At 39.8% G+C, this 23,473-nt stretch overlaps 1 protein-coding gene across 3 annotated transcripts in view; it reads left to right on the forward strand.

Moving 5' to 3' along the window:
* Positions 1 to 247: 247 nt before the first annotated feature.
* Positions 248 to 23,473, forward strand: part of SH3RF2 (SH3 domain containing ring finger 2) — a 138,036-nt gene continuing 114,810 nt past the window's right edge. For 2 of the 3 annotated variants that reach the window (XM_089504332.1, XM_089504468.1), the window contains exons 1-2: positions 248 to 312; positions 1,479 to 2,022. In XM_089504332.1, coding sequence (XP_089360458.1) covers positions 1,642 to 2,022 — 381 coding nt within the window. In that variant the 5' untranslated portion in view covers positions 248 to 312; positions 1,479 to 1,641. Of the gene's footprint in view, positions 313 to 486; positions 590 to 1,478; positions 2,023 to 23,473 lie in introns of those variants that run through there. The other variant, XM_089504396.1, reaches the window with a different exon arrangement.

The following is a 23,473-nucleotide window of genomic DNA, read 5'->3' on the forward strand; positions in this document are numbered from 1 at the left end:
GATTGGAGTTGCACTGGTACAAAGCCAGATTAGCTCACGGTTGTTGTGTGTCTCCCCCCCGGGGGGGAAACATACACCAAACAGCCTCCTCCTGGTTGATAATCCTGCTTCGCTGTTCTCCCTTGCCTGAAGTAGCTGTAGGAGTAGCAGTCTGGCAACACATGAGTTAACAAGGCAGCATGTGTTAAGTTGAGCTAAGTGAGTAATGCACCTAGTTAAAGTTTTCAATGCAGCTGCAATTTGGAGAGTGAGAGAAAGGGGAAAGCAGGAGCGGTTATGCTGAACTCATTTTGAAGGGGTCATAAATACAAGGTCAGTTGCACTAGCAAAAATTAGTAGACTGCTCAAGTTTCTTTTCTTTTCTTTCTTTCTTTCTTTCTTTCTTTCTTTCTTTCTTTCTTCTTCCTCTTCTTCTGTTTCCACCTTCAAAGCAGTACTCAGGAAGAAGGTTTAGCTCCCAAAGCTTATGACCCTTTCACAGTATGTGTAGCTTGTGCAGTGGCTAATTACTTGAAGTTTATATAAAGCAGGATTTTTCAAGATTCAGGGTGAAAAAGGACATTGGCACCATCTGACAGATTTGATCTAAGTAGGTTTGCCTGACTCTTAATACGCATGGTGTAATATGGGATGGATGGTGCATGTTTTCGCAGGCCATGACTTGAATCTGGGATTCAGTATCTGTTTCACTTCAACTTGGCATACAGTAAGAAAGGCGCTAAACAGGTTGAGTTGCTTTTAAGCAGTGGGAGGAATACTGATAAATTTTTTTTTCTGGGCTGTTTTGGACAATCAAGTCAGCTAAGGCAAGGCAACCTACAATACTGCCAGTCTCCTGAAGTCAAGCAAGACTGTTTGAACTTCCAGGTATGCCAAAACAATGTTTGCCATCAAAGTGACTAGCAAATGAGAAAATATAGAAAACTAAGAAATGCTTTTTAAGATAATGTGAAACACCGTGGGTGGTTCTAAGAGAATATGTGTAGGTAGCGGCCTATTTAGAAAAGGGGAGTACAGAGAGTGGAATGTGTTTAGCCATGTGTTTTAGTGGAACACCTTCTGTCTTTATCTGCTGTGATCATTTTACTGCTTTCATGATTTGCTTATTTTGGGGAATGCATTGTTTTAAGGTAGACTGATCCCTCTACAGTACTGTACATCCAAAAAGTATTGTATTGATCTGGTAGAATCACCTCATGGAATGAAGGTGTTCCTCTCATTTTTCAGTCTCCAACAGTGAATGAAATTGTAGAAAGGGGGGGGGGTTACACAATTGAGTCATTGGGTATCAATTCTGCTTACTGGCATTTATTCACAAATGATTTATGCCAAATTTGGGTTGTGTGAGGTAGCCATTAAATGCATGGTAAAAATTGGTTCATGAAGCATTGCTATAAAATGTAGGTGGTATAAATTTCATAATGCTGAAGTTTTCAGGTTCTGCAATTTCCCTCTCTCTGTTCTTTTAATTCCCACAGGATGTTGATACTCACATTTTAAAATTACAAGTATCTACAAGTTTCATGGTGGAATATTCCTGAACAACCCCCTTTTCCTCCAGCAAACATCATGTGGACTTTTCTGGCTTTTCTTGAGACCAAGGTTTTTCACTAAAATAATAGTAGTAACAACAGCCACAACATGGGTGATTTAGCTTTATTTGACATGCTGGAGTGCCCGTTGTGTTTGAAGAAGTTGGATGTCTCGGCCAAAGTGCTCCCATGTCAACACACCTTCTGCAAGCCTTGCCTCCAGAGAATCTTGAAATTGCACAAGGAGTTGAGATGTCCTGAATGCCGAGCCCTTGTCCTCTGCAGCATCGAAGAGCTTCCTGCCAACTTATTTTTGATCCGATTATTGGATGGAATCAGACTTGGACCAAATGTGATGAAGTTTGGCTCGCTCCAGAGATCTGGGGTCCTTTCGTCTCCCATTTCCCTCAGGAGATCCCGGGGAGAGCCGAGAGCTTTGCAACTCCATCAATATGGGCTGACTTCTTATCCCAGGATCCCTATGGAAGGGGTAAGAATGGTCCTTTTCTTTCATCAATAACTTGATTAGTGGGACTGATTTTTAGGCCATTTTTCAGTTTAAGGGGGTTGGGTGAATTCATTTCATTACAAAGCTGGGTGCCTTCCTTCCAAGCTACTGAGCTATCTTAACTAGATCTATGCAGTGACTTTGCCTTTTAGGTGTAAATTTATTCTGACTGGAACAATTTCAAGCTAAGAACCTGGCTCCTGTGTTTTCAAGGGATTGCTCTCTCCAGCTGAGCCTGAAATTGTATAGAGGCTTTTCAAAGTGATGTTACAGTTCCTTCTATTTCCAGTCTTAGATTAAACCAGGGAATGGAAAAATGTATACATGTGGGAAAGAAAAACAACTTTCACACCTGTCAAGAATGGAAGGTGGTTTGATTTTTCACAGAACTTTAAAAAATGTAATGATTTATCCTGTCCTGTTACACCATGAGCACAGGGGCGGGGGAGTCTTTGATCCTTTAAAGGGATGTGGCAGGATCTGAGTATGGATAAAAAGTAGGTCAGCTGTGCCCTAGATTCTTCTGTTCCTAGTCATATTAGTACTTCTGTTCTCTGGGGTCTTTCACAGAAAAGCTCACTGAGAGTTCCACACCACAGCATATATTTAACTTTGCACATATGTTATGGAACCAAGCATGTGGATTTGGCTCTAGGCAAAGGTGGAGACTTCAGTCTATCAGAGTCCGTTTCTTACCCCTGACAGTGTATGCTTCTTAAAACAGATTTGCAAAAGTATGACTTTGCAGGAAGTTCTTTGCAGTTAGTTATGCCTTATGTAAGTGTATTCGTAGGGAAAGTAGATGAATCATGCTAAGTCTTGCTGCAGTTTTCCTTCATCCGTGGCTATTGGTGTGACAGAAATATCTCCTTAAAGAAAAAATACATTTGAAGGACATCTCAGTTGCTGTTAAAGTGGCACCAATAAGGCTGGGTTTAGGCATACCCATTCTCCTTTAATTCTGTGTGGCATCATTTTTTATTTTAACTGGTTGGAGCAGCACCCTAGATAAGCAGCCACAGCAAGTCATAAAAGGTGAAAACAACGCAGTGTCTTCCACTCCCAATACTTGTCAAACATGAAATTATCTGTAACCTAGATCAATCATGTACTAGGTACCTATCACTATAGTTTCACCCACCTTCTCCTATCCACACTGGAATGATATCTATAATGTTCATTGCATAATTGTTTATTCATGAAGGGTGGAATCCACCACATGGTACTCCTGCACAAGCACTATTGATATAGCTATGCCAGAGTTTGGAGGACAGGCTTCTCAAAAAAACAGTGAGAGAAAAATGCAATGCAACCTGTCTTACTTCCTACATCAAGGTTTCATTTTAATGCACAAATATCTAAAACAGTTGAAGAATGCACAAATATTTAAAATAGTTGAAGAATGTTGTTGATGCTGGAAGCCTTCAAGTCATTTCTGACTTATGGTGACCCTAAGGTGAACCTATCATGGGGAACTATCATGAGGATTTCCTCTGTGCAAAGAGGGCTTGCCTTTGCCTTCCTCTAAGGCTGAGAGAATGAGTATTGCCCAAGATCACCCAGTAGGTTTCCACAGCCGAGCTGGGATCTGAACCCTGTTCTCTAGAGTCCTAGTCTAAAACTCAAACTACTAGCCCTTGTTGGCTCTTGTTACATTACCTGGGAGAAATAAAAATCCTCTGCTAACAACTCTATTTGTGGAGGACATTCATTTTAAATTAGATACAGCAATACACAAACACTTGCCAGCAATGTGTGGCAAAAACAGATCCACCAGAACTGATTTATTATTTATTTCTCACCAAAAGGAGGCTCCTGTAAATCCAGATACTATACAAGCCAAGATTAAGAGAGAGTTTGTTGTTATTTGCAATCAAGTCAGCTTCAGCCCACAGCTACCCTATGAATGAGAGAGAAAGCTGCAGGAATATATAAAACAATACAACCAATTGCAAAAATAGATTGGCTTTCAATCCTAGCCTTGATTCAATGGTATGCTTCTCCCCAAACCCATGTCTGCCAACATCAGAAGCCTCCCTCCTACAGCCCCCACCCCCCATAAATACTAAAAACCTGCTCCAGAAAGCTTGAAACTCAGCACACCAGGATTTTTTCCCCTTCACCTCCATGGAAGAGGAATCTTGCTGGCACTGGATATGGAAGTAAATTCCTGAATCTTAGCCATACTCCCTTAAGGCCTGCTGACCTAAACAGAAAAAGAGTTAAAAACAAGCTCATTTGCAAGCCTAGTTTCCTTACACTCTGTTAACGGTCAAAAGAGTTAACAGTGTTACGGTTTAGCAGTGTCGGAGTGTCTGCAGGGGCTTGAGGCCACCAAAAAGTGGGGGACACATGATGTCCACCCATGGTCTATCCAATCAAGAACTACAAGGACTAGAGTTTCTTGTGCATAGACAGAAAAGGGGGATATATGTTGGGATGGGCAAAGTGAAGTGCACAAAGTGATGGGCACAGGTTTGGTTGTTGCTTTTGGTAGGATTTTCAGGTTTCTGATTTATTCACAGGAACTTTCAATGCAGCTTTAGACAATATAATCTGCACATTAGAGTACAAATTGAAAGTAACCAATAACATTTGTTTTACATTCTATTCAATCCTAAAATGTATGCTACAAGAGCCTTGTGAATTAAAAGACACTTGTAAATGGGAATTCAAAATATCCCACAAATTCTATTGAGATTTTTTTTTTCTTGTGACATGGTGCACCTGAAAAAAAAATCTCTAATTTTGCAAAAGAATATGAACTGCCTCCACTTATATTTTTAATAAAACTTACAAGAAACAACTGCATCCTATTTTCAGGGTTTTTGCACACTGCCAGTGACCATGAAAGAAGCTGAAAGACATTACATCAAGCCAATGTGGTTCTACAGCCTGGACCTCTTGATTTTTGAATATGAAATTGAAAAAGACATTGACTATGGCTGTATCTGCACTTCAGAAATAATCAATTTTGACACCATTTTAGCTGCCATGGCTCAATGCTATTCTGGGAACTGAGGTTTTGTGAGACATTTAGCCTTCTCTCTGAGAGTGCTCTGGTGCCACAACAAACTACAGTTCCCTGAATTCCATAGCATTGAGCCGTGACAATTAAAGTGGGGTCAAACTGAATTATTTCTGAAGTGCACATGCAGCCTATGTGGTGCTAATTCATGTTCTTACTATGAAAAAGGCCATGAAATGTGGCCACATTGTCATACATTAGAATTTTTAAAAATGTTGATGTGATAATTCCTTCATTAACAACTATGGTAAGAGGTGAAATAATAGATAGCAGACCTGTATGATGGTCAGGTTGGGGGTTATTATTAAACTAAACAAACAGTGAAGTAGACAATGCAACAGTAACCTCAGAAATATAACAAATGTATATTCAGGGTTTGCGAGACTGTAATTATGGGATGAAGAATTATGGTGTCACTGTAGGAAGGGGCCCTTATTACATATTTGTACTGGACCCTCGAAAATGATGCTTTGATTCCAAAGATGACAGGCTAGTTTTCATAATTATCTCCAGTGGGTGCATAAAGGAAAAGGAGATTGTATAATATGACAGTGGGTTGACTTTCAACTGGAAAATGTCTGGCCCTCCAGATGTCATTGAATTGCAGCTTGCAATTGGTGAATGATGGTGGGAGCTGCAGTCCAACAAGCTATGGGAGATCAGATGTTCACCATCCCTGTTTTAAGGCCTCATCCAAAAGCTGACAGTGAAGAAGAGCTTGAGTAGCCCTCCTGTAGTCATTCTATGGATCACACATTGGGGCAGCTAAGCAAATATTCTGAGTTGCTAGTTGCCTTGGCTCAGTGAAAGACCTGCCAAAGTCAAAATGTAAATTCTGAGCATAAGCCGTTCCTGGGCTATAAGGCCCCCACTGACCTGCTGTCCTAAAACAGTAAGCAAAAGAAGTCCCAGGTCCCTATAGGTTGTGGGAGGGGTAAGGACATCTCTTAGTGCAGCTCATATTGTAAAACTAAATTCCTGGCTCCAAAGTGGCAGAATGAGGCGACTCTCTCAAATAAAAGATGTTGTGGGGCAGTGGTGGCAGCCTCCTGTCTTTTTCCCATACACTCCACAGACATTAATGTGTGTGAGAGGAGAGTGCTGTCTATGCCACAAACATGTCTTCCCTTGCCTCCCTAAATGTGTCTTCTACCTCTGGTATGGTGAAGAATGTGGTTTCATTGCCCTTGTTGGAGGAAGATTTCAGTATCAAAGGTCGTGTGTGTGTACATGTGCACATGTGCATGTGTATATGCCTTGATGTTGCCTGTCAACTTATGTCTTCTTTCATTAGATTTTTCTTAGGCAAGGAATACTCAAGAGGTGGTTTGCCATTGCCTTTCTCTGAAATATAACCTATAGTGCCTGATATTTCCTGCAGATCTCCCTCCCAAGTACTAACAACATCTGACTTTACTTAGCTTTGTATGGTTTGAACTACCATGGTTGTGCTCATTTTCTTAGGATTCCAGTGACAGTCTAGCTATCTTTGGTACATGGATTGGGGAAGGGATGCCCTCTTGTTTTCAGGCAGGAAAATGTCTTGAGCCACCCCTGCCTTCTTCAGCTGAAGATCACCTATTGGAAGACTGCTCAGGACTTTGCCTCACCCTGTGGTATCAGTTCAGAACCAAGCATGACATTGCTACCGGGTTATCACTAATCTACAAATGCTTGTAATCCACAGTGTGTTCTCTCCCATAATATCCCTGTATGAACAACTTGCAAATGCTTAGATGATCTGATGAAGCCATGCAGCTCATCAAAATTGTGTGATATAAAAGACAGTTAAAAATCTTTTTCAAGCCAGTTGGGCTTTCTCGGTTTGATTTAAACCACATCAAAGGTGATGAGAACGATCAGTGCAGTTTTCAAGGAGACAGCTATGTAAGTCTCTCTCAGCATGACCAGGAAAGTTAAGAAGGTAGGATCTAGCAGCACATTTGAAAATATATATTTCAGCATAAACATGTTTGGATTCCAGTGCACTTCATCATATGCAAGAACCATCACACTTTGTGGCTGGAGAGGGTTGATGTCACTTGTAACTGCCATAGGTCCATTCTAAGGATTCCTGGGATCTGTAGTTTAACAAAGTATAAAGAATTCTCTGCTATGTGAAGTCAAAGGCTTTCAGTTCTCTGCTAGAGAGCTCTAATGTAGCCCACACCCGTGAATTACAGCACTAGAAACATCTATCAAATAATTCCAAATACCTCAGCAAACTACAAATACCAGGATTCTGTAGGATGAAGTCACAACAGGTGTGCAGTGCAGGTGTGCAGTGCAGATATATCCCATCTCTGGATTTGTAATAGCAATCCCAGAAATAATTCCCCTTCTGTTCCCACAAGGCCCTTATGTCAGAATGATTAGATCACCAAATAAGGGATTATTTTTAAACATACAAAACTACACTATGAGAGAGCAGTAATTCAAAGTGTATTAATTTCTGACCACCTGGATGCATTCTAATAACCTGATCCAGTTGTTATCCATAGCATGTTGTCAAAAATAAAATGCTGTTGTTGTGTGCCTTCAACAGCTCATGACAAAAGTGTAATCTCTGTTCCAAGGAGCCCACTCACTTCCGTCTATTTTGCAAAAGTTTTCTGCATGATGCAGACTTGTATAGGAGACTACTCTTGCCTCTTTCTCTTAATGAAGCTGTTGTTCAAAGTTGCCCTCTTGTTTTCTCTCCATGCCTGATTCCCAGCCTGCAAAAGAAACAGCTCTATCCCCACCAACCCTGCTTCCATTCTGCCATGCCAAGTTACATTTCATCAAACTCTCTCTTGGCACCATGCAGGCTTAACACATTCCTGCATCAGTAAAACAGCTCCCTCCCAGGATCCCAGTAGGCATCTCACTTGCAGGCTAGATCTGCAGAAACAGCTTTGCAGAGCAATGCCAGGGAAATTGACCCCTTCACAGCTTTGGCGGTAGGGTGAAAAGGAAGCAGGGGGAAAAAACCTTTTGGTATCATATTCAATTCACACATTCCTGGTTTCTCAGAAAGCAACTCTCTGCAGAGAGTTTTATTTATTCCCATTTTGTTTTCACTATTCATAGCAGGATGTATTCAGAAGTCCTGAGAACTCATTACAGAAGCTGCATGAGCATTAGTTGTGGGATGTAAAGCACTTGCTCTTATTCTAAGCATACCACCACTTAAGTTCACTTAGACATACTGAAAAATGAAGCAGCCAAATGACAAGCAAACAAATGGATAGAGCTTGTCAGTTGTAGCAATGGATGACTCAGAAGTATCCTCTTCCTTTTGCACACACACACACACACATATATATATATATATATATTCAAACACAAAATTTTCCATTCAAATAAACTCTCATAGAAGATTATAACACTTAAAATACTACAGACATGACAAACAGAACCCTATATTTGCTTCTGCAACTATACAAATTTCATACTACCACCATAATGCTAACTCATTATTTTAATTTTTGAATCAAAAACTGTAGTGCAACAGATTTATTTCTGGTTAATACAAACATTTCCTTTTGTTTCATTTTTTTCCCTGTTTGGTATTGATGTGATTGTTTTCATGGGCTGAGGGCTTCAGCAATTCTTCTCTCCATCCTTTCCAGTGTTTATTTTTCTTTCCCAAATTTGTCACATAGATGATCCTTACCAGTTGGGAGGCCAATGTAAATTAAATGACATTATAATAAGCAGGTAGGCGCTGTTACATTATACTCTCAATGAGACTAGAGAATGCTGCTTTTTATCAAGTCAAGGCAGTATAAAGGGATGGGACAACATTTTGGGAAAGGAAAATTGTTGCCTACAAAGGCAATTTTCAATAATTCCAACAGTATTTACCAAAAACAATATGAATAGTGTTGGCTTAGCAGGAACAAGAGAAAAAGGAAATATGCTTGCATTTTCAGATATAAAGGAAGACTGACATTCAGTATTGCAGTTATAGATTTATCACCTGGAGTTACAAATCTCTAGTTTTGTGGGGGGGTTTCGGGCTAAGTGGCCATGTTCTAGCAGAGTTTCTTCCTGACATTTCACCAGCATCTGTGGCTGGCATCTTGAAGATGCCAGCCACAGATGCTGGCAAAACATCAGGAAGAAACTCTGCTAGAACATGGCCACTTAGCTTGAAAAACCCGCAAAAAACTATGGATGCCGGCCATGAAAGCCTTCGACTTCACACTGTAACTACTCTTGTTTTCAATAAGATTACATAATCTTACTGTTGTTGTCATTGTTGTTGTTGTGTGCTTTCAAGTCATTTCTGACTTATAGTGACCCTAAAATGAACCTATCTTGGGGGTTTTCTTGACAAGATTTGTTCAGAGTGGGTTTGCCATTGCCTTCCCCTGAGGCTGAGTGCATGTGACATGCCCAAGGTCAACTAGTGGGTTTCATGGCTGAGTGGTTCAGCAATCAAACTCTGGTCTCCAGAGTCATAGTCCAACATTCAAACCAGGACTCCTCACTGTCTCTCATTCTTATTATAAGACTATCTAAATGCCCCCAACTCACCTTAAAACCAGGAACTGGATCAGGTGAAAAAAATCTCTTTAGATGTCAGTAAGGTACAAGGAGGAGGATGTTTTCACAAACATTCCAGTGAGCCAGGCTGCAACAATCAAAAGCAGGGCCCTTATCTCAAGTCCTTGTCACATCCTTGCTTGCTGGGGATGATGATGTTGGAAACATCCTCCTTGTATCTTGGTTTGTAGCTGAACAGGCCACCTTTGCCCAATCCACCTCCTAGTGGTTAAGGTGGGCAGGGCAGGGCAGGGAAGATTAATGTCAGGAAACTTTACTTAGGCTGAATCTGCACTGCAGAAATAATACAGTTTGATGCTGCTGTATCTCCTATGGCTTAATGCTATCGAATTCTGAGGTTTGTAGTTTGTTGGGGCACCAACGATCCCTGGCAAAAAGGCTAAATATCTCATAAAACTACAAATCCCAGAATTCCAAAGGATTAGCCATGATAGTTAAAGTGGTGTCAAACTGCATTATTTCTGCAGTGCAGATTCTGCCTTAGATAAACTTACAGAACTAAGTAGCCAATGTGGAATATCAGCCACTGATTTAATTAGTGAAAACATCAAGTATTATTTAATGTCGATTTTGTACCATTTGAATGCTCAGATTTTTTAAGTTTAGAATTGATATAAATAGTTTACCGTCTGAATTAAACATATCAATTTAGATTTAACCAAAAATATTACTAATTAACCAATAATAATAATTTAGAAATGACCTAATATTAATCAAAATCTATGACGGGGGGGGGGGGGGGTTAGGAATTTTTCCTTGCACTGAAAATAACATTGCATCTTGAAACCTTGTATTTTGTACATTGCTTTGATCAATATACTTGTAGCATGTGATCAAGCACAGTCATTTCTAAAGACAATTACTTTATTAATTTATCATGTTTTGCATGGGCAAAGAGGGAATTTGTGGTGTACACAAAAATCAGCACAATTATCAACTGTTATCTGTCTGTCTATCCATCCTTCCATCTATCCATCTATGCATCCATGTAAAGCCAAGGCAGATAAACAAAATTTTGCTTTTTTAAAATCATTTTTGAAAAGAAATCCTTTCCCTTCCATGAAATAAATTGTAGGGAACTCGATTTCTCTAGCCAAGATGAATAAAGATTTTTCAAAGAGCAAAACACAGGAGAATTAAATAATTTAAAAGGCAATGCTTCCTGGCCGTTAAATCCATTATCTCCCCACGCAAAGCACAGAAACATTCTAAGGAAGAACAGTGGTCTTGAATCAAAGAAAGAAGAGAGTACTGAATGTAGCACTGTTACAGCCTAATGGCACATCTAGATAAATGTGAGTAGATATGAATCCCAGTTCTGCACACAAATTGCCTCAGTAGATGTAGCAGTGCTCACGCTTTTTTTTTTAAAAAAAAAATCCCAGCCAAAACCCTGCATCATGAATTGCACAATGCTACTTTGCTTGCTAAAGAAGTGTTATATAGGTCAAGAAGCAGTGGATCAAACTGGGGCAGTCCAAAAATTTAATCCCACTGAAATCTCAAAGGGATGTCAAAGAAACTTTGAGATATTGAAAAGGGTACTTCTAGACTGATTGAAAAGTTCTAGAATTTGTTCTTGTTCTTTCCACTTTTTTATCAGATTAAAATAAACTGACCTAGGGAGCTGGTATAAAACAGAAGCTGACAGAAAATAACCTGAGATAAACAAAATAAAATAAGAAAGGACAGCAACAAAATATGGAACTTTCTGGTCTTTTTAATCAGTCCAGGTGTACCCGAAAAGTCCTTTGCTCTATCTCCCATTTAAGAACAAGGGAACAGCATCCCTCCCTCACTGTTAATCAGACATAAAACTCAAGATAAAAACTCCAACATTGCTACCTTCATAGAAATCCCTGTATGTATGCTTTCTGTTCTTTTTCCCCCTCTTCCAAGAACATTTTCTCAGATCTTTAAAAAAAAACAAAAACGACCAATGGGATTTGTCTATCTTGTACTTCTAAAATTAGCCTTCAGAACTGGTTGCCACAGATTCAATTGTGTTGGCATGTAACTCAGTGCTCCAAAAACCTTTTGCATACAAGGGGGAAGAGACTATTATTGGCATGAGAGACACAATGCAGCCTGCAATCCAACCACCCCCACCCCACAAGCTGTACATAACACACTAGCTATATACTGGGCATAACTGATGTCCCATTGATAAACCTTCAATTTCTGTGAGCTGGCTATAGCTAGAATATATTAAGCACCCAGTGTGCTATGTGTGAGATGGGAGCCATTCTTGTTGATTACTTTTGCCCTATGGCTGGATGATCATATTTCAGTCTCGGCCAGTGTTGCATTACTGTTATTTACCAGTGTGTGTGGATGTGCCCTTTAAGTCACCCGCCAACATATGGTGCCCCTATGAATTTTTCATAAGGTTTTCTTATGCAATTAATACTCATACGTAGTTTTGCCAGTTCCATTCTTTGCAGTACAGCGTACAGCATCTGATATTCATTGACAGTCATCCATCCAAGTACTAACCAGGGCTGTCCCTGTTTAGCTTCCAAGATCAGTTGAGATCTGGTGCTTTAGGGTATTTAGACTGCTAAATGTACCAGTATACTTATCTATATATCTGAAAATGCATATACATATGCATTTATTAAGCAATTCTGTCTCTTCTTTTTTTGATTAACGGCCTTCTTTCTTCCAGTGCATTCCAACCTTCATCAGCATCACATCAGCTCCTCTTCTCTGTCCTGATGTATATCCTTCAGCCATTATTTCCCACATCAGATGAAAGGCCTATCTTATCCACATCCTATTTCCCACAGTGGCCACTCAATCAAACCCCCCAGGAGATACACATGAACTTATAAAAATAACAAACAGCCTTTTACAACACTCCAATGATCACTCACAGATTTTTTCTTCTCCTCCCCCATCTCTAGTCCCTCCACACACAGTATAAGACAGCCTGCCCTGGCTGGGAGTGGTTGTAGTCTATGATACTGAGGAGGTATCAAGTAAGGGAAGGCATTGTTAAATATTTGTGCTGTAAAAGTGTGCTCTGCAATTGTTGTTTATTTTCCATTCATTTAAAAGCTAAGGACATGTTGGTTATTGAGTAAATGTATATTTCAAATATATAATAGTTTACAAAATATTATCAACAATCTGAAATGTATCTCAATAATGGTAGGATCCAAAGTGTCTAGGACTTAGGGAATTAAGAGAGTTGTCACGTTTAAAAAAGAGAGAGAGAAGTAATTTTTCTTAAGTTTTGCAAATAGCTGTTTGGGTACTGCCTTGTACCTTACTCTCAGTCCATATGCATATGCATGGATATACAACTTCTAGAGCCCTTGGGGGAATGCTAAACCCTGAACAGTAATAACGCAAGGAATTTATATCAAAAATTTTGCATCTGAACTAGCAATTGGAAAAGTGCATGAGGCTGGGGTTATAAAATAATAATAATAAATTGTTTATTTATAGGCCGCTTTTCCTAAGATCAAAGCGGTGTACAGCATATAAAATAGGTACAATAAAAATAAAATGGCACATTAAGACAATTTAACACACATTAATACGAGTTACGATCCAATGTCAATTATCTAAAAACATACAATTCAAAAATATTAAAATCCCAGGTATATATACATCGTAGTCAGTAGGGGAAGACTTTTATTACAAGGAATTGGAAGGATAAGCTTGTAAGAAGAGGTAGGTTTTTAATGTCTTTTTAAAGATCTCCACCGTTCCACTGAGGCAGATCTCTTCTGGTAGAGCATTCCAAAGAGAAGGCGCTACTGCTGTAAAAGCCCTTTGATGGGTAGTCGCCAATCTCACTTTAGGATGATTGAGTAATAATGTACCTATTGTTCTGAGAGTGCAGGGTGGATTATGCAGGGAGAGGCGTTCCCTCAAGTAACCCGGGCCCAAGCCATTTAGGGCTTTAAAGGTAATAACCAACACTTTGTACTGGGACCGGAAACGGATTGGCAGCCAGTGAAGAGATTTCACTGTCCCCGTGATCAATCTGGCTGCAGCATTTTGAATCAATTGAAGTTTCCGAACCTGATACAAAGGTAGCCCCATGTAGAACGCGTTGCAGAAATCCAGGCAAGAGGTTACCAGTGCATGTACTACATTTTCAAGGTCCTTTCAGTCCAGACAGGGACGTAGTTGGCATATCAGCTGAAGCTGGTACCAAGCACTCCTGGCATCTACTTGAGATGATAACTGCAGAGATGGATCCAGGAGTACTCCCAAACTATGAACAGTGTCCTTTAGGGGAAGTTTGACGCCATCCAGGACAGGATGACAAATTTCCCTGCCCGGACTATCATGAGTACCTCTGTTTTCTCTGGATTCAGTCTGAGTTTATTTTTCCTCATCCAGCCCATTACTGCCCCCAGGCAGGCGTCAGAGGAGAGATGCCGTCCTTAGTCACTGTATCAGTCGGAGACATGGAGAGATAGATCTGGGTGTCATCAGCGTACTGATAACATCGCGCTCCATGGCTCCGGATGATCTCTCCCAGCGGCTTCATATAAATGTTAAATAGCATGGGGGACAGAATGGCACCCTGAGGGACGCCCGATGTAAGCTCTTTTTTACGAGAGCAGCTGTCCCCCAGCCTCACCATCTGGAACCTTCCCGAGAGATAGGACCGGAACCACTGGAGCACTGTGCCCCCGATACCCAATTCTCTCAGGTGTTCCAGAAGGATACCATGGTCGATGGTATTGAAGGCCACTGAGATGTCCAAGAGCACCAACAGAGTTATATCTCCCCTGTTGGTGGCCAGACGGAGGTCATCGACTAAGGCGACCATGGCAGTCTCAACTCCGTAACCCGTCCTGAAGCCAGTTTGAAATGGGTCAAGATAATCGGTTTCATCCAAGACTGCCTGGAGCTGAAAGGCGACTGCCCTCTCAATCACCTTGCCCAAGAATGGTAACAAGGAGACCGGTCTATAATTGCTCATTGATAGGGGATCAAGGGAAGGTTTCTTCAATAGAGGCTTTACAATTGCCTGTTTCAAAGATGATGGAACAGTACCTTCCCGAAGAGTTGTATTTATTATCAGATGGAGAGCAGATTTTATAACATCTCCTCCCTGCACGGTCAACCAAGAGGGACAAGGGTCAAGAGGGCAAGTCGTCCTTTTCATGCATCCAAGGAGCTTGTCTACGTCCTCGGTACTCACAAACTCAAAATGATCCAGAATAACCTTGTTACCAGAGTCACTGGATACCTCAACCAAAGGTTCTACTTGAAAACTGGCGTCAAGATCAGCCCTTATCTGAGAGACTTTGTCAGCAAAGAAGTTGTTGAAAGTGTCGCAGCAAGCAATAGTTGGTTCAAGTAAGGGATTCTGGGTGACCAGGGTTTGAGTTAATTCCCTGACCACCCTGAACAGCTCTGCCGGACGGGACTCTGCTGACGCAATCCGTGCAGCACAGAACGCATTCCTAGCTGCACTAACTGCCACTCCGTAGGAACATAACATGTTCTCATGGAGTGTTCTGTCAGATAAGTTCTGATGTTTCCGCCAGTAGCACTCTAGTCGTTGCGCAGCCCGCTTCATCTGGTGAAGATCTTCTGAATACCAGGGTCTTTTTTTAGGAGCGGGCCAGCAAGGACGCTCGGGAGCGATACTGTCTATAGCCCCAGTAAGATTCCTATCCCAGTTGTCGACCAGGGTTTCAACAGTGTCGCCATTGTTCCCAAACATAGTACCCTCTAGGGCATCTTGGAACCTTTTGTAATGGGTCCTCCACCCCCGAGGGGTTTATGAATGGTGGCTTTCAGTCCTATCTTGACTAGGAAATGGTCCGTCCATGACAAGGGGGAAATAGCATTTATTTCCACCCACGGACAGTCTCGGACTGTACTGAAGACTACATCGAGAGTATTACCAGCACAATGAGTTGGCCCTGAAACCAATTGGGACAGGCCCAAGGCTGTCATGGATTCCATGAACAACCGAGCTGCACCTGTTAGATCTGTCGAGCCGGCCTCGAAGGGGATGTTGAGGTCCCCCAAGACAAGCAGTCTGGGGGACTCCAACACCAGCTCCAAGACCAGCTGTGTCAGCTCGGCCAGGGAGTCTGTTAGGTTACGGGGTGGACGATAAACCAACAGAATCCCTAGACTGTCCTTGGCTTTCAGAGTCAGGTAAATACACTCGATGTGTCTCAATTTCGGTACCGAATTCCTAGTCAAGGTGATGTGACTTTTATGGACCACTGGCACACCTCCCGCTCGCCCACTATCCCTGACCTGCTCTTTCAACGCATACCCAGCTGGGAGGTTTTTAGCCCAGGTTACAGAGCTGTCCTCCCCCAGCCAGGTTTCCATAATGCATGCCAGGTCGGGAGCATGCTCATCCAATAGATCGTATATAATATGAGATTTATTCTTCACCAACCTGGCATTACAAAGAAGCAAGGTAAGGGACTGTGGTATGCTTGGGACGATCCTTGGTTCTTTCGGGCTAACAGGGTGACAGGAAGACGGGATAGGTATTAAGTATCGATCTCAACTTCCTTTAACTGCCTTAGTCAGCCTGTTAACGCCATACCTCCCCATACCCCGCACAACTCTTATTGGAGCACCACAGTTGTTGTTGGTTTCTACATTAATACAACTAGGCTCCATACTCATGTCAGTGACCTCTTCCATAAGATCTTCCAATTGCTGTTCTTGTTGTAATTGTGACTCAATAGGGCCAAACATCAAAGTACAACCAAGTATGAGACAAAGAATAGAGAGGAAACCTGATGTTATGGTTCCTAATGATGCCATAGGTGACTAAAATTTCACAAGTTACAACTGTGTAGGCATCTAGAATAAACTATAAATACTGGAGTCTCAGAGCCTTCATAACTAAGATCAACATTCTCTCTTTCTTCCTTCCTTCAACTCCCCTATTTCTAATCTAATAGACCAATGCCAGAATAGATGTTCATTCTATTTCCAAGAGCGCGAAGGGGGAAAAAACGAAGGCGTGCTCCTTCCCGTGCTGTGGGGGCGTTGGCGCTGGCGTCTCTCCGGGGGTCGGTGGGCTCTCAGCCATACACAATGTCTTCAAAGACATAACTGTGTTACTCTGGTAAATCAGTATGGAAAGGGATGTAGAAGCACCTTTGAGACTAAGGGGATTATCAGATGGGGAAAAATCGGGGAAGAAAAATGCATACTCTCAGCAAAGTCACACGTGTTGAAGATTTTCAAACGACATTGTGCTTATTCAGGACTTAACCCATGAAGATCCAAGAATGCTCTAGCAACAAACCATTCATGGGAATTCCCTATGAATGGTTTGTTACTGGAGCATTCCTGGATCTTCAAGGGTTAAATCCTGGATAAATGTGATGTGTCTGAAAATCTTCAGCACGGAAGTAGACTGAAGTCTTCAAAATCTCATGCTAACAGCTTCTTTCTTTCAGTTAGTCTAAATGATGCTACTACATCACTTTCCGCACAATGTCTTGGTGATCAAGCAGCCTGCCATCTGAAGCATGCCATAGAAGACAAAGGAGTATTTCTGGAAAAAGCGAGTCCTGAGCCATGGTCCACACTCTCTGCCAAGAAAACATTGCTAACTAGCAATATAAACATTAGTCACCAAAGATCTATATTGTCCTGCTCCAGGGGCAGTCTGGGTGCCATTTTGGCAAAGACAGAAAGGTCGCAATTCATAATACTCTTTGTGGCCTTGTGAAAACCCTAAGTAATTTCTTCCTTTGTTTTCTCTGAATCAATGAGCAAACGCTGCAATAGATGTCCACCAACCCTCATTTAGATCTTATTCATGGCATCACTACAGATTGGTGCACAAAATGACTAAAGAATTTGTCCTGCTGAAATGATGCTCTCCTCACTGTCAGTCGCAGCTGATGACTCCCATGTCATTGAGGTAGTGACTCCATTCTCGGTTTTAGTCCAGATTTCAAAGGAGCTATCAAGTTGCTCCAGTTGGCATGGAGCTAGGGTTCAGTACCTTGGATAGCTCCTTTAAAGTCTAGGACTTTGTTTTTTTAGTAATTAAAACATATTTTTATCAAAATAAACAATACAAACATAACAATACATACAACATGATCATACATCCTCCAACTAATGTCCCTCCTTACAAAATTTTCACTTCTCACACTTTTCAATCTTCCTGACAATAGCATGACTTACATCAGTCCTTCCTCCACCAATTCATTTTTTACTAATTTTCTATCATATTTAAAATAATATTCTTATAATTGTTGACCTCATCTCTAGGACTCTGAAGGGTTCAGTCCCTCGTATAACTTCTCTGAGTTCCCTATCAAGGTGAAGAAAGGATATTAACCCACACACACGCACACGATAGAAGACACCAGCCACTATTGTTTGTGCTTGAGGACAACAGATCTGTCTAGAAAAAAAAAAACAGTCAAAGTAACATGTTCACACTTCTTTGGAGTGGTATAAGTCATCCTAAGCATACAGAAGGCAAAAATAGAAGAACACTGCCAAAACAGGGGACAAAAAAGAACAAAGATTGGCCTAAGATTTTCATGTGCAAATGTATATGCATAGATGTACATTTAGAATTATTTACTTTAAATAGAAATACTGTAGATTTTACCACAGTGGAGAAGACTGTCACCAGGTAATCTGTGTACTTGATCAGTCTTCTGTCTGGTTAGTAATTCTTGATGGGCAACTTCCCTACTCCTACTCTTCCTTCTTATGATTCCTTATCTGGAAACTGGATTTAGAGTGGACAGCCTTTCAAACTGAGGATGCCTTCACATGGAGGAAAAAAATATACTCAGGAGTAACAGTGTTGGTCGCCATACAGCAAAATAAAACAACATCCACAATCTGCAGAGGAGTGATCCCTTAATTGGCCAACCAAAATGCACAAACACAGCGGGCAAGCTTTCAAAGCTCCCCTGGCTTCTTCATTAGGCAAAAGGTGTTTTAAAAACATACAGGAAAAAGAAAAAAAGGTGATGGTGTCATGTAGCAAACCTGAAGGCTAGCATCATTAACCCACATTAACCTGAGGTGATATTCTTACTCTGCTTAATGATAGAACTGGCTCTAATCCCAGTTGTAATATTATGAGAGGGAGAGAGAAAAACCTTTCAAATTTAATTTTGGGTTTTTTTGGGGGCTATGAGGCCATGTTCTAGAAGAGTTTATGTTGTTGTTGTTGTTGTTGTTGTTGTTGTTGTTGTTGTTATTGTTGTTTCTTTATATCTTGCCTTCCTCCCAGTACAAGGACAAACAAATCTAAAATAGTCCATGGTAAAACCGTATAAAACATTTAAAAATACAAAGTTTAAAAAACAATTAAACAATTCAAACAACTGAAAACATTACATTATTAACATTTAAAAATTTAAATTCTTTAAAATAAGAACAAAACAGCGCCCATGTCAATATGCAAAGGCCTGCCAGGATAAAAATGTTTTCATATATAAAGATATAAACCCACCAAAAAACTATAGATGCCAGCCGTGAAAGCCTTCAACTTCACATTAAACCTTCCAAACTGTTCATAACTTCATACACTTCTATTCAGTCTTCCCTGAACTGTCTTTCTTTTTCCTAAATGGATTTTCCTCCTAGGAATATCATTAGAAAATAGGTACTTCTAATGAAGCCATTCCCCAGTGGTCTTTGCCCTCCTCACCATTATTTCCCAACATTTATTGGTTTACTGCTGCAGTGGGGTAATGGCGAAGAACATATCCAATAGATTCTTTGCCACAGTATTGCTCAGATATATAAGTAACATGTGTGACCCATCTAACTAGACAGATGTTCTCCCTACCCACCTACCCTTGGCTTCAAAATCAATTCAGTTGATTTGCATTGTGTCAACGTACCTCCAAACATTTGTTTGTTTTTCCTATTCTCTCTGTAGCCCATTTTAGCATGCTACTGCTGTCTGCTGTAATTAGGCAGCAGTTTACTGAAATGTGAACAGTTTGACAAGCTGAGGATTGGAAAAGTAGTTTACTGAGGCACAATTATGCCATTAAGGATGGCAGTATTTGGTTTTAAGGTTTAACACAGGCTTTGCACTGCATGTAGTATTGTTATCTACTCTAAAAGGAGTTGGAGGAAATTTGTTCAGTGGGAAAAGAAGATCTCCTCCTCCTGGACCTCTGGAGGACTCTCAGAGATACATTGTGACTTTTATTTCCTGCTGCTGATCTCCACTAGAACCACTGAATGGCTATCGGGAAGGGCAACTAAATGGCTCAAGGAAGGAGTCATAGCAGGTGGATTCTTCCATCCACCATGCCTAAAAAAACGTTATAGACACTTTCAGTTACACCTGCATATATCACTACCAGGAAAGCTAGTAATTTGTCATATGGCAATCTAGAACCTTAATTTAATAAATACTAGTATGCGTCTAGCCAAAGGATGTGCATGAGTCAAAGTTGAATTTCAGGCTTCCATTCTATCCTCTTTCTTACAATTATGGGCTTCCAGTTGGAGGAGGCATTGAAAGATCATCTAGGTCAATCCCTAATGCCATCATGTATTCAAATAAGTAATAGGTAGCCAACGTGTCCAAGAGGATTTTTTAAAATTCTATGAGAAGGAACTTCAAATGCTCTAAATAGAAAGGTTAAATTCCTGATTCATGGGCTATTTATAAAATAATTCATTTGCCCCTTTTCGAATGAGATTTGCTCAAAGGATTTTCCTGCCTGAGGCAAAGGCTAAAATGGTGCTCCTTCCCCATTTCAAGAAAAGGTTGGTAGTTGAACCTGACTACAACAGTGGTGACTGGACAACATTTAATGCACCTGAAGCTGTAGGCTAGTTTAGGTGACATACACAGCCCTGTGTTTCCAATCAGAGAGGAATGAACAGACACTCAAGTGAAACAGTAGCTGCTTCTGCTGCCCCCCTCCCCCCAATATGTGCTGCCTACAGTGGTCTCCTCATTTTGCCTAATGATACTGCTGGTCCTGCTAGTAGTAAAGGGTGACCTGTAGTGAATTTTTTATATATTTACTTTACCAGTGGAGCACATCCTTTACATGATATTGGTCTCCCTACAAGGCAGTCAAGAAACAAAGTTTGTTAAGATGGCAGCTCCTTCTTAACTATGGCTGTGATTAAAGTCACTTTCAAATATCTTCACAAAATAGATGCCAAAAAAGGTAATATTTTTATTGAACATGTGCACCAGGGGTGGGACTTTTGCAGCCAGCAGATATTGTAGCAGTGCAACCCCCACCAATCCTAACCAGTCTGGGTAGCAATGCTGTGAGTTTTAGTCCAGCAACATCTGGAGGGCTGCATGATTATTAATCATCTCCATGCCCCAGCCAGCTTTCCAAATGTAGACCAACAGTGACTTGCTATCTCTATGTGAAAGCAATCTGATGCCCAACCTTCACCAAAGAATCACAATACAATGTAGTGTACCACAGTACAGCAAGTGACTCAGAAAAATAGGAGGAGGAGCTGGCCATTACAAGGGAGGGAAGAAGAGGGAGGAAGCAAAATGTTTGGAAACAGTAAAATCTTAGGAGCAGGTTTTTCTAGTTTTACCAAAAGGAGCACTGACTTGCAAACAACAGAAGTGCTTAATTTGATCCTAAGGTAATGACTCAGACAGCAAGTCAAAAATGGAAGAGGATTAGCAGATGTGTATATTAGGCTAATTACAGTGCTAGCAGCTATGGCTGCCAGGAGGTTAGCAATCTTCCATTTCCTAGGAATTCCAGCTCTAGACTGAAACTCATCCTAGTGGACAGCAGGTAAATGCTCACTTTAAAAGTACACTTTTTCTACACCTGATTCTCTGAGGGAAAATTTTGAAGAACATCTGGAAGGGACTATGGTCAGCTCCACTGAGGATTAATGTAAATTAACTGCTTCTATGTTCATTTCTTGATGTTGCTCACTCTCTTTCTCCTAATTAAATTCTTAAGGCAAGGCTGAGTTTGCACCAGTGTGCTATGGGGGCTCAGAAAAAGCTCACAATGTAGAACTATGCATGAAAGTCAATTTCCATAGGTTTATCCTTATCCTTTTTTTTAAAAAAAAAAAATTAACATTATAACCTACATACAATAGTATTTAAAATATCTTTTATATAATTTTCCACATACAATGTGTAAGAAAACACATTAATTATCCATTCCTTACTACCTTATCTAAATCTTATTCATATTAAACCATTTAATATGAACTAACCCAGTAATTTTAAAAAACACATAAAATAATTATTAATATCTTCATTCTTCTTACTGTCGTCTTCTCATCATATACTATTCATAATTCCACAGAGGTATAATACTATTAATTTATCACTAATTCATTTTTTCTCCCTTCGCCAAGTGCTCTCCATCACCAGAGCCTAATGTTTTCATATTACTCTACCCTCCAAAATTGTAACTCTTCTTTTATCCTTCTTATAACTAAATACCCTGTGGACATTCTGATACTTTTTATTTACATTATTTGCTGGATAATCAGAACCCAAGTGATGTACTTAAGGTAGCAAAATTTTGTTATACCATGTGTAAAATACGTTCCCAACTGGCTGATAGCAATTGATGATAGTCGGTGAAATTTGACCTGATTTTGCTCTTTTACCCTTCTGACTTTTGTTCCATTAATTGTACTGTTAGAATGTATCGATACATTTTAATTTTAAAAAATTGTACTGTTTCGATCATACTATTATCTCGGTATTTATATTTTTTATTATATTTTATCCTGGTCAATGATTTATTGATTGAACTCTTCCTGTGGAGGTAAAACACCTTCCCCTTTTACTAAAACCTTTTGTACAAATATTTTCCATATTGCTTCAAATTCATTTCTCATCATTATTCCCTTTTTTACCTTAATTCTACATGCCATTTGCCATATATCTTTATACCAATCTTGCATTTGCAGATCTCTCCGGTCTTTCCAGTTCATTTGCTATAATTAATCTTGCTGCTGTTAATAGATTTGTAATTAAGTTCTTCATAGCCTGGGTGCAGTTGATCTTATCATATATAGATAATAATGCTATCTTTCAGCAAGTTTCTAACTCAATTTCTGTTATCTCTGTTATCTCTTTAAATACTAATTGCCAATTTTTTTTACAGATCTACAGCCCCACTACATATGAATATAAGTACCAATTTCTTGGCAACCCCTCCAAGATATCCTTGAATAATTCTTATTTGTGTTGTTTAACCTTACTGGTATTAAATACCATCTCCAAATTAATTTATAATAATTCTCCTTTATCCATATAGATATATATATTTTTAAATATATTTTTAAAATAATGTTGATTCCTAATTTTTCCTCATTCATGAACATTTATTATTTGTGCCAAATCCTCCTCCCATATTGTCCTAAGATATTCTTCTTTCTCATTATGATTTGATAATAATGTGTATATTTCAATGTAACACCTTTCAAAATTTCATTTGCCTCTATACGATCTCTTTGCCTAATTATTTCTTCAAATTTAGTATATTCTCTAAATTCTATTCCAGTTTTTTGTCCATTGTTCCAAATGAATACAATTAAACCAGATTAATGATAGACTTTGTAATTTCTCCATTATTTTTCCTTTATTCTTCATTATCTTCATCCATTCTTTTATCCTGTATATTTCCTGTTTCCTTATCTCTTTCCCTAGTTCTTCTTTTAAATTTATTGGATTTTTTTAACATTACACAACTGGGGTTAATGGTGAGATAGCTAGTATTAATTTTTCTTTATATATTTTTTCCAAATCTCTAATATATTCTTTAGAGAGGGGTTTTCTATTTCTTTCATAATGAAATCCCTAAAAATATATATTTTCCATTTTTTCTCTATTTCTATTGTTTCCATCTCTAACCAATCTAATTCCCCTTT

The sequence above is a fragment of the Sceloporus occidentalis genome, unplaced genomic scaffold, assembly GCF_023333645.1.
Source record: "Sceloporus occidentalis isolate IW3139 unplaced genomic scaffold, rSceOcc1.0.p SCAF_1, whole genome shotgun sequence".
NCBI lineage: Eukaryota > Metazoa > Chordata > Lepidosauria > Squamata > Phrynosomatidae > Sceloporus > Sceloporus occidentalis.